This window comes from Hakea prostrata, chromosome 5 (assembly GCF_041222555.1).
Source record: "Hakea prostrata isolate BN-2017 chromosome 5, UWA_Hpros_2, whole genome shotgun sequence".
In the NCBI taxonomy this organism is placed as follows: domain Eukaryota; kingdom Viridiplantae; phylum Streptophyta; class Magnoliopsida; order Proteales; family Proteaceae; genus Hakea; species Hakea prostrata.
In genome coordinates this window covers 828752-844300 of record NC_142604.1, presented here as the reverse complement: position 1 = coordinate 844300, position 15549 = coordinate 828752, and the positions used below count along the sequence as shown (strand labels likewise).

At 37.8% G+C, this 15549-nt stretch overlaps 1 protein-coding gene across 1 annotated transcript; it reads right to left on the bottom strand.

The window, feature by feature from the left end:
• Nucleotides 1–5033: 5033 nt before the first annotated feature.
• LOC149014265 (putative phospholipid-transporting ATPase 9) lies at nt 5034–13065 on the bottom strand. The gene is made up of 11 exons (XM_089155191.1): nt 11591–13065; nt 9861–11203; nt 9072–9182; nt 8693–8969; nt 8502–8590; nt 8315–8423; nt 7128–7337; nt 6908–7033; nt 6646–6744; nt 6176–6367; nt 5034–6090 (listed from the first exon to the last, which is right to left on the bottom strand). The coding sequence occupies exons 1-11, from the start codon at nt 11981–11983 to the stop codon at nt 5458–5460; spliced, it is 3582 nt and encodes a 1193-aa protein (XP_089011317.1). The 5' UTR covers nt 11984–13065; the 3' UTR covers nt 5034–5457.
• Nucleotides 13066–15549: the final 2484 nt, after the last annotated feature.

Below are 15549 nucleotides of genomic sequence, written 5' to 3'. Positions count from 1 at the left end.
ATAAAGACCCAAAATGACCGCAATTCAAGAAATAAGAAATTTATCAAAAATCACCCTTTATGAGCTTAGGGGCTCTTTGATTGCTCATGAGTCTGAGTTTGAAGAAGACAACAAATTCAAAGCAAACATGCAAACATACAAACAAATCGAAAGAAAAGAGCCTATATGACCGAAAGATCCTATATCACTAGTAATGGTGAAAAAAAGAAGAAAGAGTCCGATGAAGAAAACATCAACTTGGCTCTAATTGCAAAGTTAAGGAAGAACAAGAAAACCTTAAAGTAAGTTCTTCCCATAATCTTAACTCCATTCATAATGATGTTAGGAGCATAAATGAAACGAATGACATGGATTGGAACAACTCAATTAGTGCATTTGGAGCCTTATATAAAATAATTAAGGATCTAGAAAAATGTTATTAAGGAAAGCATGTTGTTGAAAGAAAAAAATGGGGAAGAATGCATATGTGAGGGAGAGCATGTTGTTGTCATCTTTTTTTTATGCATATTTAGTAGGAGGATGCATATGTGAGGGAGAGCATACGTTAAGGGGGAAACTTATTTGAAGGGGGAGCATCTCCTCTGTATTGTTTGTTGATGACAAAAGGGGGAGAGAGAGTATGTGAATTAGAATTAGGTAATTAATTGGATTATTCATGAGATACATGCATATGAGTGATGAATTCTTGTTATTAATGACTATTCATATCTTTCATCATTCATATATTTGTCATCATCAAAAAGGGGGAGATTGTTGGAAAATGCTATGTTGGCATTGCCACATCAGCCTCCATTAGTTTTGTTGATAACAAACATGAATTACTAATAGCTATATTGAGTTGTGGATATCTAGTAAGTAGACCAAATCCAACTAAATGCCGGATGCCCAAGCCCAAGTCAAGGCCAAGACCAAGCCAAGATGGACATGAAGTCTAAGTCAAGATGAGCATAAAGAATAGAGTATAAGAAGATTCAAGAACATCAACTCAAACTCAAGCAAGAAGACTTAGAGAATCAGGACTTGGGACACTTCCGTGCACATATAAATGTAATTGCCCTCATTTGCATAAAAACTATATGCATCATCTCATTAGATTGACCTAGGACATGTTAAGAGAGTGTATAAGGCCATATGGTTAATTAGAAGAACCTAAATCACCTTAAAATCCCATCATTGTGCCACTAGGCTTTCCAGACAGACATTCATTTGTCACATAAGCTCAGACTGACATTCATCTTGCCCCAAATAGACATCCATCTGACCAGACGACAATCTGTCTGAGCTTTCAAAGGCTATATTTTAATCAGGAGATAATCCCTCTTATCGATTAGACAACGATTCATGTGAACTAAAATTTGCCCATTTTTTATCCATTGGGGGTTGGGCTAAGGTGCTTGAAGGTCATCTATCTAAACTTAATTCACCCCATTTGAGAGCAAGAACCTTGCCAATTGATCATCCACTCCCCCCAAATTCTCTCAATTTCTCAAATTGCAAGAATTCAATTGTATTTGTCTCTCACCTTTACTCCACCCTTGAAAAACATACCAAAGTGTTTAAGTAAGCTTGTGGAAGTTACGCTTAAGGTGACAAAAGGCTATTTGTGGGTTAGTTAACAAAGTAAAAACAAATTTGGAACATAGCAAAGGATGAGTTCAAGAGTGCAAAAACAAATTATTTATTTAATCCCCAACCAATTCATTTCAGTTAGGTTTAAAGATAAACAACAGAGGAGGAGGGAGAAAAAAAAGAACAAGAAAACTTATTGTGTTGTGTGCTTGGCTCTTGAATGAAGCACATGATTCTTGTTGAGGTTTATAGCACAAGTGTTGTCACATTTGATAGGACACTTCTTAAGATGAACCTTACAATCTAATCAGGTTTGTTTCATCTAATACTTGAGCACAACAGTTTTTGCCGCTGTGTATTCCGCCTCGGTTGTGGAAAGAGTAACACACAATTTGAGAGCTTGAGAATGTTTGGGGAGAAGATGAGCAATTGGTAAGGTTCTTGCTCTCAAAATGGGATAATTAGGCTTATATAAATGGCCTTCAAGTATATTTGCCTCACCCTTATTCCACAATGAAGAACATGCCAAGGCATTTAAGCAAGCTTGTGGAAACTAAGTTTGAAGTGATAGAAGGCTATGGAAAGATCATTGGTAGTGCATATCATTTATATTTGAACATACAACTCTCACTACATCACACTCACACGAGGGATATAGTGTCACACCCATTGTTAGGTAATCTCTCACCATACTATTGTATTTGATTAAGGGTGCTCTTGCCCATGAACAAAGATTGTTGAGGGTGCTCTTGCCCATGAAAAAAGACTGTTGGGAGCGCTCTTACCCATGAACAAAAATTGTTGAGGGTACTCTTGCCCGTGAACAAAGATTTTTGAGGGTGCTCTTACCTATGAACAAAGATTGTAAAGAAGGTGCTCTTGCCCATAAACAAATATTGCAATTAAAAGGATGTTTTTGCCCCATAACAAATATGGTAAGGTTTGATTCTCTACCCACTGTATTGAAAAAGAATCACTAGTGAAAATCTCTCTTTAAGCCAAGAGAAGAGTGGACATAGACTTGAATAGTCGAACCACTATAAAATCCTAGTGTTGTGAATTATGTGTATGCAAATTTGTTTAAGTTCAATTTATTTTACTCAATTATATTTAAATTTGCAGACTTAATCTTGTATTTGCAATTAAACCAAAAAACTGGGTAAATCCACTAGTTGCAACTTATTCACCCCCCCCCCGCTCTAGGTTGATTTAATACTCCTCACAAATTCTTTCTTGTGACAAAAGATTAAAAGAGAAGAATTAGAAGAAATGAGGAATTAACTAACTTTCAATTCACTGTTAGAACTCAGATGATTCTCCAAGTAATCAACGCAGCTTTCTCCTTCTCCGATACTACTCTCTTGACATGGACTAACGTTCTCTAACGGCTGAGAGTAAAATAATCCATTTTGGGGTGAAAATAACATTAAGTAGGGGCCATAATGAAATTTTTCGAAAATGACCTTTTTCACTTGTAAGTGCCTAGGTAGGGTTGCTTGGGGCTGCCCTACCCAATTGACCCCACCACTGGAAATTGTTCCAAGAGTGTATTTTCTTGGGCAATTGCTCTGTGGCACTGCTATACTACTTAACAGAGACTACATGAGTGATCTTTGGGACCTTCCAAATGCACTGACTGTGAACTCCTAATCCACTTTCCCAGTCTGTCAATGCTTTCTTCAGATATTCTTCCAAAATTTAGCAAAGCTTTATATTTATCATCTCCACCATCCAATTCCATTGGTTTAGGTTCTGATCTAACGGTCTCTACTTGGATGTCCCACAACTGTCTTCTACTTGCATTCCATGTTCTTGGACCTACAATATGGGTTTTCGGGTTAGGATCCTAAGGGATTTCACAGCTGTGGTGGATGGTGCCTCTAACTCATATGCTTTCTCAAATACCTTTGTCGGAAGCCAACCTATCCCAGTCCTTGACTTTACCTCCGATTTTCACACCTTGGGCTTTGCCCTCTACCAATGCTTCTGAATTACTTGCTTCACCTACAGAACCAACTACGTAATATGCCCCTAGCTACCTTACTCATGCTTTTGGATCAATGGTGAGGATGGACCTGGAACTGGCACAGCCTACCGATATGCATAAAGCTTGAACATGCTATCCCCTATATATCCCACCCCCACCCCCTAAAACTCGATCTGGGTCAATAGATGGAGCTGTGAAGGGGACTGATTGTGTAAGCTTTTAAATCATGGATTTGCAATCTCTTCTCCCCTGGACAGCTTCACTGAGAAGGCTTTAGCTGGATTACCATATATTTTGGAACCAATTCCAATATTTCTAGATGGTGGAAGTTCTTCTGAAAACCTCTCCCTTTCCTAGATAAGCGTTCATTTGGAGGCTACTTTCTAATTGTCTACCTTTGCAGAGTCACACTGCAATTCTGTATAGGAAACTGCTTGGCATGTTTTTATCCACTGTAGCTGGGCCAAGCACCTGTTAATGGCTGGCCCTCTGGAAATGAGAACTGAACATCTCCAGGCCCCTTCTGTCTTGCATCTGTATCTGAACTTTTGTTGCAATTTTCAATGGGACAAGAAAATTTTGAACTAGTTCTTTTCTGTTTTCATCGTTACTTACTGTTATATTTGACTTTCTCGAAATAAGCTTGTCCATCAAAGCACAGAGGTAAGTCTCTCAACAATTCTACACACTATTACCTACTTGACCAGTCATCTGAAATTACTTCCCTCTGATGTTACAGTCCAAGCTACATCCCCTCCCACTTGCAAAGATCTTACCGAGATACAGAAAAGCAGCCATTTTTGGTATCGAGCTCTCCTAAAAGCTTCTAACCGCCATCATACTACATTTATAATCCTCTAAGATACTTTACCAGACTTGTTATATTCTATGATCAAAACCTAAATGACTTTAATGTAACACTAGAAAATAAACTGTATGATAAGATCTTCAGCTACACAGCCTCCTTGCAGTCTTCATGTATAGAAGTAATGTCCCAGACTTGTTATATTCTATAGATTATCACCTCTACTTGACCTCCAGTTTGCCCATAATACAACCTGGTGATGTTACCCAAAAAAAAACCTAGTGACTATTTCACAGCATGCATTGTTCTAGCACTGGCTCTTATCAAAGCTTGGATGAAGCACAACCCTGCTTGCCTGCTGTTGATCAGAGTCATTTGCATTGGCAATCTTCAACTGCCTCAATAAGTTACCTGTTTATCTCTCCATTTTAAAATTTGAGGACAACTTGCTTCCCGGTCTCATCATAAAGCTTTGCAAAATGCTTCTGAACAAGCAAGCTCATGAGCCATGTTGGTGCAGATTTGTCGAGAGTGAGATTCCATTCAGCAACACCATGGACCTGTTCAGTGGTTTATCTCATCTGCATAATGTCTTAACCTTATCAAGGAATCACTGATTTTTATGTCCCATACTTGTCAGATCCAAACAAAGAACAATCCTGATGCAAAGCATCCACAAACAAAATCAAGCTTGCATTTCCAATACTCCACTGTAGACTGACAAATAGTACACAACGGAAAGGAAATTTTATACATATCTTCTTTTGAAATCGAAAGAACTATGAAAAAAAAATGAAATGAATTTTTTCTGTACAGTATTACATACAATAATACATGACGTTTGGCACCAGGTTCACCCTTTTTTCTTTTTCTCTTTCTTTTGGGCTTCCTCTACCTGTCCAATGAGTAGTAGCATGCTAAAAATTATGCATCCGTGACCAGTTATCCTGAACTGGTATTTAGCAAGGCAGCGTTGAGAGTCAACTGGGAGAAAGTGACTGCTCTCATTCACTAACTAATCATACAGAACTGCCTGCACTTCCAACTAATTACCTTGCCTGACATCCATTCAAGCATAACCCATCCAAAATTGTGATTATGTCCTGTGACGACGCTTGTCTCTCAAATGTCTAGCTTTAGCTTCTCTCCGTGCTGTGAAACCTACTGTGGTGGGTCGAATCGATCTCTGTCGCACCGTGTTGCAGTATTCAGGATCTTCAGATTGCCCATCTTTTATTATCCATTGTATCATCCCATGGTACATGGGAAAAAATCGCATCTGGATGGCAGAGAACGTGAAGTAGGGAACAAGACTGGAGATTACTACAAACAATGTAACAAGCCAGTAGGAAGGGGCTGGAGCACAGGCTTCAACGAAGACCTGGTAGGCAGTGGTGGAAAAGGTAGGGGACATGGCACCATAGGCCAAAAGGAAAAGATACCAAACCATGATTCCACCCCAGACGAAGATGTGTGATATCAAGGTTAAGTAACCGACAGAGATCAGCGTCTGGCAATTCACAACCCACACAACACAGGTGTACATGGTTGCCCCCAAGATCTCCAATTCAACAACTTCACCTCCCTTCCGGAAAGCCTGGAGCTCTAAAGCATTTGTGCAGAAGAAAAAAATGATTATGGCACCACAAATCCCATTTAACATCCAGCTCAATATTCGAAGCCAGCTGAAGAGGACATTCTGCACACCTTCTTGGTATAATAGAGGGAACTGACAAATTAAAGTGGGTAAGTAATAAGCCATCATCAGACAAAAATGACTAAAATAACCAAAACATAGCTGATGGTGAACATACCTGGAGACAAAACCGGGCAGAAACATCTTGGTCAAACACTCCCAGAGCAATGACCGGAAGGAATGTGAAAAATACATTATACAATGACAAGAACCAGTCATTGTATGCAGCTTTTGCGGAGAATGATGTATATGCCTCAAATAAGAAGAGAGTAAAGCCGAACATGATATTCTTGTAGAAGAAGTAGCATATCTGCAGAACAGCAGGAGGCAACAAATACAAATAAGCCTTTATATAAGTTAGGTTTCCGAGGATCCCCAGGATCTTTAGTACAGGGGTTTCGAATGAAAAAGAAAAGTTTGTTTTCTTTGGGAGAAGCTCTCAGGTTGCAGATTCAGGTAGTTGATGCTCTCATGGTAATTAAACAAAATACCTTCCAGGCACCGAGAGGACTATTGTAGGAACAAATAAATCCAAATGCAACTTCTCAAATGGTTAAAATTTAAAATGCCCAAAAAAGAAAGTCATACCATTGATGATATCCTTCTATAACACCAGTGGCCATGCACAAGTAGCAAACGCTCCAGATACTCGAACTGAGCAATTGAAAAGTCACTTGACATGACTGCCTGGAAACAATAATAGTGACCAGTAGAGCTCAGCAGGAATGAAGTGAATATGAATAAAAAGTGAAGGTTAAGGGTCATTATAAAAAAAGGTTTATCTCACACTAAATGAGTTAGATTAGTACCACAAAAGGCACTGGAAATGCAAATACTACTTTATCCATACCTGCATCCCTTCAACTCCACTAATACCAACTCCAATATCTGCTTCTTGAAGCATTCCCACATCATTTGCCCCATCACCAATAGCCAATGTTGTCGTACCAGTTCCAACTTTAACCAATCTCGTAACCTGCATTTAACAAGAAAAAGTTCTAGACTTTTGTAGGCAAGTATAATTAACTAAAGTGAGAAGCAGCATAATGTTTAAAATCACATCTACTCACTAGTGCTTTCTGTTTTGGTGATGCCCGGCAGCATATAACAGATGCACAGCCAAGTGCTAAGTCTAAGAACTTGTTCTTGACATCATCTTCCAGTGCATATGCGAGTGATTTCCCATCAATGATCAAAGCAATTGCATCTGCGCATCCACTTGATGGAGTGAGCTCTGCCTTCCCTTTCTCTATCTGACGAACAACACTAGCCTTTGATGCCTAAATGGTCACAGCAATCTATGGTAAAAATCACATTCAGTGACATCATATTGTCCTAGATTTTTACAACTCTACTTAATGAAACACTAGACCTGTGAATAAACAACTTAGCACTTTCACCAGAATATGAAGGCTCTCATGATTTCTCACTTTTTCCAGTGACAAAGTTTCTATCTCCCTATGCAGTAGCATTGATAACATTAGGACATGAATACTCCCTCCTCAATGTTTGCAGAATAAAAAGAAAAAATATCATGAAAGAAAGAGGAAACAAAGAATAAGAAAGGTATACTTTTATACTTATATTACTCACTAGATTAGTATGGTGTTTACAACAGTCAGGATGCATATTGCTGCCAACAATGCTGTCTTTCAGGAACTACTAGGAATAATTAAAAAGGGACACGAAGCCGCACCCGCCCAAGGAAAAACCAGGAGGCCAAGGGCCGGAAAAAAAAAAGGGCCCACTGTGAAAAGGCTGAGTTAGAATAGTTAACATAATCCATGGCAAAGTTCTACCTTAAAAAGTAGGGAATAATGTAAAAATACAGTATACAGCATAGGCTTTGTGAACTTAATTCATGAGGTATTCGATCTGGTTACAGCATTAAGCTAAGTTCAGTGAGCTCATTCATGTGAAAATAGATTCCACTCTGCTCTTGCTTTATATATAATGTGGTAGATGTATTGTCTGAAGTAAAAGTGTCAATGGGTAAACATGTTTGTTGTGGGTTGACAGCACTTACAGGTACAAGAACAAGTCAAGATTAGCTTAATGAACTTGTCATTACCTCATCGAATTCCTTTTACTTTTTTCCATCTTTTTAATAATTCCTCTGTACTCAGACATATTTAAACTTCCTTCTTCTGTTTTTTAATTTTTGCAAGCTTCACAGAAAGCTATCTGATGCCATCCTGAAGAAGTAAAGTTCCTCAAATACCAGAGAGTCGAGAACAAAAGAAAATTTTGTTTTTACCTCGGCAATGTCCAACTTATCGCCCTCTTTTTCCAATGCTTTAATTTCTGGTGTCTCCAAATTAATGATTATTCGTTTCATTCCTTGTCTAAGCAGACTACATGCAAAACTGGAGAATTTAACTCAAGTCAGAAATGTGTGAGACCATAAATAAAATTGAAAAGACCAACTAATTTTGGTATCTTACCCAATATTAATTGCAGTCTCCATCTTATCTCCAGTCAAAACCCATATTTTAATTCCTGCTTGTGCAAGTTTGTCAATGCACTCTGGAACCTATGAAAGACAAAAGGATAACATCAATTCTTAATCTTTCACCCAAGGTCAGTAAAGTGCAATCTCTAATAGTTATTTTCCTTCTAAGTGTCATTCACACACCCCATGTTGCAATTTATCCTCCACAGCTGTAGCACCAAGAAGAATCAGATCCTTCTCTATCTTCTCTGTCACTTCATCAATTCTTGCATCCCGATCTGCACTGACCAGGTTCTTGGCCTCTGTGAATTCCTCATCGAACTCTCTATATTCCTCCTCGCTCAGTTCACGATAAGCAAGCACCAGTGTTCTCAAACCTGCATCAGCATATTCATTCACATGCTCTGCAGTCTGCACTTCAAACTCCCTCCCATTCTTTGCAAGCCTTTCAAACATGACACTGCTTGAAATGATTGTAGGACAGTAAGCATACATTAGGAAATGATAGACCTATGTCTAATCGTCCCCTAGAAAATCATCTATGCGTCTGCAATTTACTGACCTGTCAGCACCTTTACAGAATAATAAGAGCTGTCCTTCTTCATTCCTTACTATCACAGACATCCGCTTCCTTGCACTATTAAACTCTAAAATATTCAGAAGTTTATATGTCCTGCAACACCAAAAAAATATATATTTGCTGAATAAATATTCTGAACATTCTACGAAATATTAACATGAATGTTGAATCTAAGACCCAGATATTGCATATATTTGCAAATAAAAAAGCAGTTCTAGTATGCATCAAAGTGGTATTTATGCTGACACTCAGAAACAGATAAGGGTGAAATAAGACCGAAGTTTCATGACACTGATCATAAGCATCACAATATTTAGGCGTACTGTAAAGGCTTCCTTTACATATGTTGAATAATAATGGGATTATGAATACTTCCCTCTGGCATGTAAATAGGAAAGTTATATAATTGAGAAGCTAAACTAAGTTTATATCCATGGTATTTCTTAATGTTTCTATAATTTTTAGCAACATAATAAATTGATACATAACGATATTCCTACTCTGGTCCCTATGCCCTAATATGGGTTTAGTGTAGTGGGGCTTGACTGAATTCTGGAATTCCAATCCATTTTTCCTCTTGGCAGCCAAAAGAAGGAACTTTTTTAAGTATGAAACTTTTACCCAGTTGAAACGTTTTTGGGAATTTTAATTAAAAACAAAGATGGTTTACGCATGCCCATATGTATGCCATGAAGCGGAGGAATGCATTATAGGAGGATGTCATGCAACACAGTGAATGGTTTCACTACATATATGATGATAGAAACTAACCTCTCAACTTGCTTTTGAAGCACAGGATCCCACTCATTTAGGGAGATGCTTGTTTGTGTCCTCTGGAAAAATTCAAAGCCAAGTTCTCTTGCTGCAATCACAAAGGCTGCCTCATCTGGGGACTCTGCCTCATATAAGACATTCCCACTCTCTTCTTCCACTTCAGGTATGGCTGTGTGGCAGATTGCCATTAAGCGAAAGAACTTCTGAATGACATCTGAGCGTGGCTCATTAATCCATTTTGCATTTATGATCCTATTATCCTCAAAATTGAAGCCTTTGACAGTAGATTTTTTATCAGTAGAATCCTCACCATGGACTGCCTGATCAAGAACCACTGGTGATCCTTTTCTCTTAGCCATAGCTCTTTCAACTTCTGTGGTGCCATGACCATAAGCTGTCCCAGCTATTGAACATTTTATGAATTCCATGGAATTGCAGGTCAGAGTTCCTGTCTTGTCAGAAAGTATAGTGTCAACCTGGCCAAGCTCCTCATTCAAATTTGAGGTGCGAGCATGAGCAGGCTTATCTGCTTCCTCATAGTACATGAGCAGATCTTGGTTGATGAACACAGTCTGCATAACTTTGACAATCTCTATGCATACATACAAGGAGATGGGGATGAAGTAACTATACAACATCACAGCACTTAAGAAATGTAAAATTGCTGAAATGGGTGCTCTACTTGGATCAAACAAGATTGTGGTATTATCCGGTCTAAGATACCACCTTTTCATCTGCCCGTTTTGAAGATCATCTCTAGTTGCAATCCCGAAAAATATAGATCCAATGAAAGAAAACAAAACCAACATCGAAAACATGAAATAGACAAGCCTATCCATCTTTCTTTCAACTTTGCTTCTCTTAGAGGGTGGTTCCATGGAATTCTGCATAACTTTGGTGTCATGACCTGTAAAAACAACAGCCCCATAGATATATTCTGTATTCCTGAGCTTTGAGTCCCTAAGGAGAAGTTGCTGTGGTGAAAGGGGATACTGTTGCTCTCCAAATTCCATAGTTCCAACAAAAGTGTAAAGGTTTGCATTGGGGTCTCCACATCTAATGATGGGCTTAAAATCACAGAAATTAACTTCTTCATGCAAACCAGAAGTTACCTCCAGCCCTTGTTTCAGCTTCAAGTTCGTCTCCCCATCAAGGTTCATGGTCTCAACATAGCAAATGGCATCATCATAATTGGATGAAAGCAGAAGAAGATCAGCAGGAAAGAAGTTATCCTTTTCCACCTTCACTATATCTCCAACTCTCAGGTTCCTCCACTCAGTATCATCAAAACTACCATTACCATGGCGCACCTTTACCTTTCGGTTGTTTACCTCGATGTCCTGCAAGCATTATGGCCAAACAAGTAATGAACACATGGAATGACTAACCAAACTACAAAGTAAATTAGAATAACAAAAAACCTGCTCAGGAATTGAATCTATACAAGATGGATGGTGATTTAAAGTAGTCTTGCCTACTCAAATGTTGGTAATGGATTAGACATAATCACATTACTGTCAAACAAGGCAAGCAAGATGATTCAAGAACACGAGAAAAGCAAACAAGAAGGTAACTTCTTAAAGCAAATAATTTGAGCTCAGATGATTAATCGTCTGGTTTAAGAAAATATGCCAAGCACATATAAGACCATGTCAGTAATCCACAAGAGCTACCTATAAGGATTGAAGAAAAGAAAGAAATAAGGATATTCACATATATATATATACCTGCTTCTTACGCCTCCAATCTTCGATGGCTTCTTTTACCATGCTAACCCCAATAACAAAAATAAGAGGGAATATATTACTGGTTGCTGAGTAAGGAGCAACAGGTGAGAAGGACAAGCAGCCAACAAGGAGGAAGTACATGTTAGCAACTCTCCTGAACTGCTCATATAAGGCCTTGGGAAAGAAAGTGGCAAGTTTATACTTGGTGGTTCTCACGTAATTGTCTCCATAGTTGAGGTCTGATGCCTCATAAGTTTCTGGGTCGTTGCAGAAGATTACCCTTGAGAAACCAGGGCCACCAATCTGTGAGAAGTCATCCCTGAGAGATGCTTTCCCACATGAGAATGTATAGATCTTACTCAAAAGCAGTTTCCGTCTTCTTCCCCCAGCCATTCTTCCCCAACCCCCAAAAAACAATGAAAAACTGCTACTTTAGCACCTGATCCCTGAGTAAATGCAGTTACTTCAAAAGTAGAAATGGAGAAACAGGCTCACCACGAATTTCTAGAACCTTCAAAAAAAAAAAAGGACCCTTTTTAAGACTGGCAAAAACTGCTAAGTTCAGAATCCTGAACCAAATTTGAAGACCCCAGAAGATCAGAGAAGCAGAAAAGAGGAAGCTCTTCCAGTCCCAGGTGACAAAAGGAATAATACCCAGGAAGAAACAGAGATACTCAAAATTTACAAGCCCGAATATTTTTAGAATCACACAGTTTGAGACAAGAAGCGACAAGCAATAATAATCAACTTGCAACGCCGTGTCCTCTCTATACAGAAAATGTTCCCTGAACTGAATCTCTGGCTGCAAACGAGAATACCTTCTTAAAACTCGAAACCCACTCAAAAGAACTCAAGCATATCCATTTAACTGCTCTCTTACAGAAGGTAGTATGTCGTTGTTCAGACTTCAGAGGCTATAAACAGAGACTTCCACTTTCCCTTTGGCGTGCAGACAAGAGTAATAAATCAAACACGCACAAATGGGATACTCGGTCTCAAGCTAGGAAAATTCAAAATCAACCCATAAGATTGGAAGGAATGAAAAATCTAAAAACCCAATTTTTTAAAACAAAAATCTCAGCTAAAGAAATTTGAAAGATCATTTCGAATCTTTGAGACAGTAATCTTTCACACCCAAAGAAGTTGAATTTCACTGGAAATAACTCAGATATTCTCCAAAATCGATTTCTGTCCTGGGTAGTGGTTAATGGCTTCATAGCATGAAGCTTGAAACTGGAGCAGACCACATTTTTGGCTACTCAAGAGATATAATATCTTATAATTAGACAGTTGGGGGTTACAAAGACGCGATTTATCTTTTGTTGAGTTCAAAAACGGAATTGGATGAAACGATTAACTGGGGAACACTGCAGTAATGTGTGAAAAGATGTAATGATTTAAAACAAAAAGGAAATGGGAAAAGGGGTTTTGTTTGATTTTTAAATCCAAGTTTGTGTATCAACCGGGAGAGAGAGACAGAGAGAGAAAGAGATGGGTTGTGTGTTTTGATTCTTTTGAAGATGAAAAAGATGGCTGCTTCATGGCGGGGAAAGATTACAACGTGTAAGAAAGAACTTCCCAAAGGGTCAAACAATCAATTAATTTTCTTTTTTCTTTTTTCTTTTTTCTTTTTTTCTTCTTTTTTCCTTAATTTTCAGGATATTTAGAGGGTGATTTACCAAAATGACCTCTTTCATGTTATATTATACCAAAGAAATAGAATCCGGATCTTCTCCCCGTCGGGCTTCCTGACCACAAAAACCAGTGGATCCCACTGATGGAGAAAAAAAAAATTTATTTTTTCCAAAAATGTTTTTCACCGTGGGCCCCACTGATATTTGTGATCAAAAGCGTCGGATGTGACCACCGTCGGGGTCGCTGATCCGGACTCAAAGAAATACACTTACGGTTTACTTTGAACTAGTTTTCATGAAAAAATTATTCATAATTTTTCAAGAGTTAATTACATAAACACCTCCTAAAGCTACAAACTAAAATTTATTTTGTTATTATTGCGCTTCCTATTATTAATAATATAGGGTTAGGTGATTTTTGGGGCAAATTAAGAGCTATATAATGAAAGGTAATTTTTTTCTTACAAATTAATAATTCTTCTTCAACCACACTAAGTTTCTATGTTATCTTTAATATTATTATTATTTTCTTGGTATTGGTTTTGATAGAAATTTGAACACAATATACAGTCATTGAAATATCTAGTTAAGTTGAGGGATGTCGATCCTTAAACCCCAACACCAACAACTAGAGATTCATCACTTGAGATGGTGGGTCCCTTTTCTCACATCTAGTGTTTATTTTATCTTTTTTATCGAAAGTAAATTTACTGAAGATTAGATACATCTTTACAACCATGGTCTATTTTACATAGAAGCTTTGAAGCCACACAATGGATTTTGGTCCATCTATCATAGTCATCAGTGATAATGCCTTTCTTGCGGTGCAGACAAAGCAGCAAAGAAAGGAAGCCGAGACCGGCAAAAGGCACACCAAAAAAAGGGGGACCCCGCGGAAGGAAGACGCAGCCCCGCAAGAAACGCAACCACAGACCGGCAATTCTTGCCAGGGTTTATTGGCAACAAACTTTGACTCCCCTAAATAAACATAAAATGGATTACATCAAACTGATACGTATGTCTTAGATACTGTGAAAGATAAATATTGAAACCTCCACTAGTTGCATCCAAGACGATTGAAGCACCTCAACAATCTTCTTATTGTCGGATTCTATCTGCAACTAATCAATGTCTAATGAACAAGAACTGAGTCATAAAATGGCAAGTTTCAAACACATCACCTTAAAGTGCTCACATCGCATTCTATCTACAATTAATCAATGTTTAATAAACAAGGAACAAGGCCATAAAATGACATATTTATCTGCAACTAATCAATGTCTTATGAACAAGGCTTGAGTCATAAAATGGTATATTTCAAACACATCACTTAAAGTGCTCAAATCTCATTCTAATCCAAATCAAATGTGTGGAAGACCTCTAGGGTCTTAGAAGATACTTTCAAAGGAAAGAGTGAAAGAAGGGGGCAAAAACTAGAAGACTTCAAGTCTTCAAGTGCTAAAAATGGAAATCTTTTCAAGTGGTCAACAAGGAAAAGAAGAGGTGATGATTTAAGGAATAGAACATAAGGTACGTGTGGGAGGGTATGCATGGGAACAATTATGTGGATTAGGTTTCGTTTGGAGTTTCACTTTCATCATTGGGTTAAGTGAACCAAACCATCCAAATTCCAAACCACCCCTTCTTGCTGTCTTTTGTTTAATGATTTGTTTCTTTTTTGTTGTTCTTTTTAATAAAAACTTTTGGTATCTTTGATTTTTGTTTATATGGGAGTGAGTGATTGGTCAAAGTCAAACTTGTTGTTAAGTAGAAAAGGCCATTTGATCTCATCCAAGACCATTATTATGTATTAATCTCTAACTAACTAAGGCGAATGAGAGAGGACATTTCTACAACTGTTTAAAAATGTATACTTTTTTCAAAATTGTCTTTTATATTATTTTTAAAGAGTAAAAATAAAATAAATAATAAAAAATTTAATTAGAATTATATATCATACTATTTATTTGGCCATTGTAAGCTCTCACATTGACCCGTTTGGCTATAAATTCACCAACTTGTGCAAAAAGAAGATCACTGGATGAAATTACTATATGTAGATCTCGGACCTAAAGTACAATCATCCATTCTAAGGAAAGAATCAGAAAAGTTAAAATATAGAGCAAATTACACTGGCACCCCAAAATGGAGGCCTTAAAGCATTGACACCCCACTTCATGGTACCTCGAAAAACACACATTCAAGACATTTCCGAAATTTCGCATTTTGAAAAATGTGAAACGAAATTCATGAGAACTGAAAAAAAACCCGTTTCTATCAAACCCTCTCGAAATTTGTTGAAACCTCGAACATTGAATTGGCAAC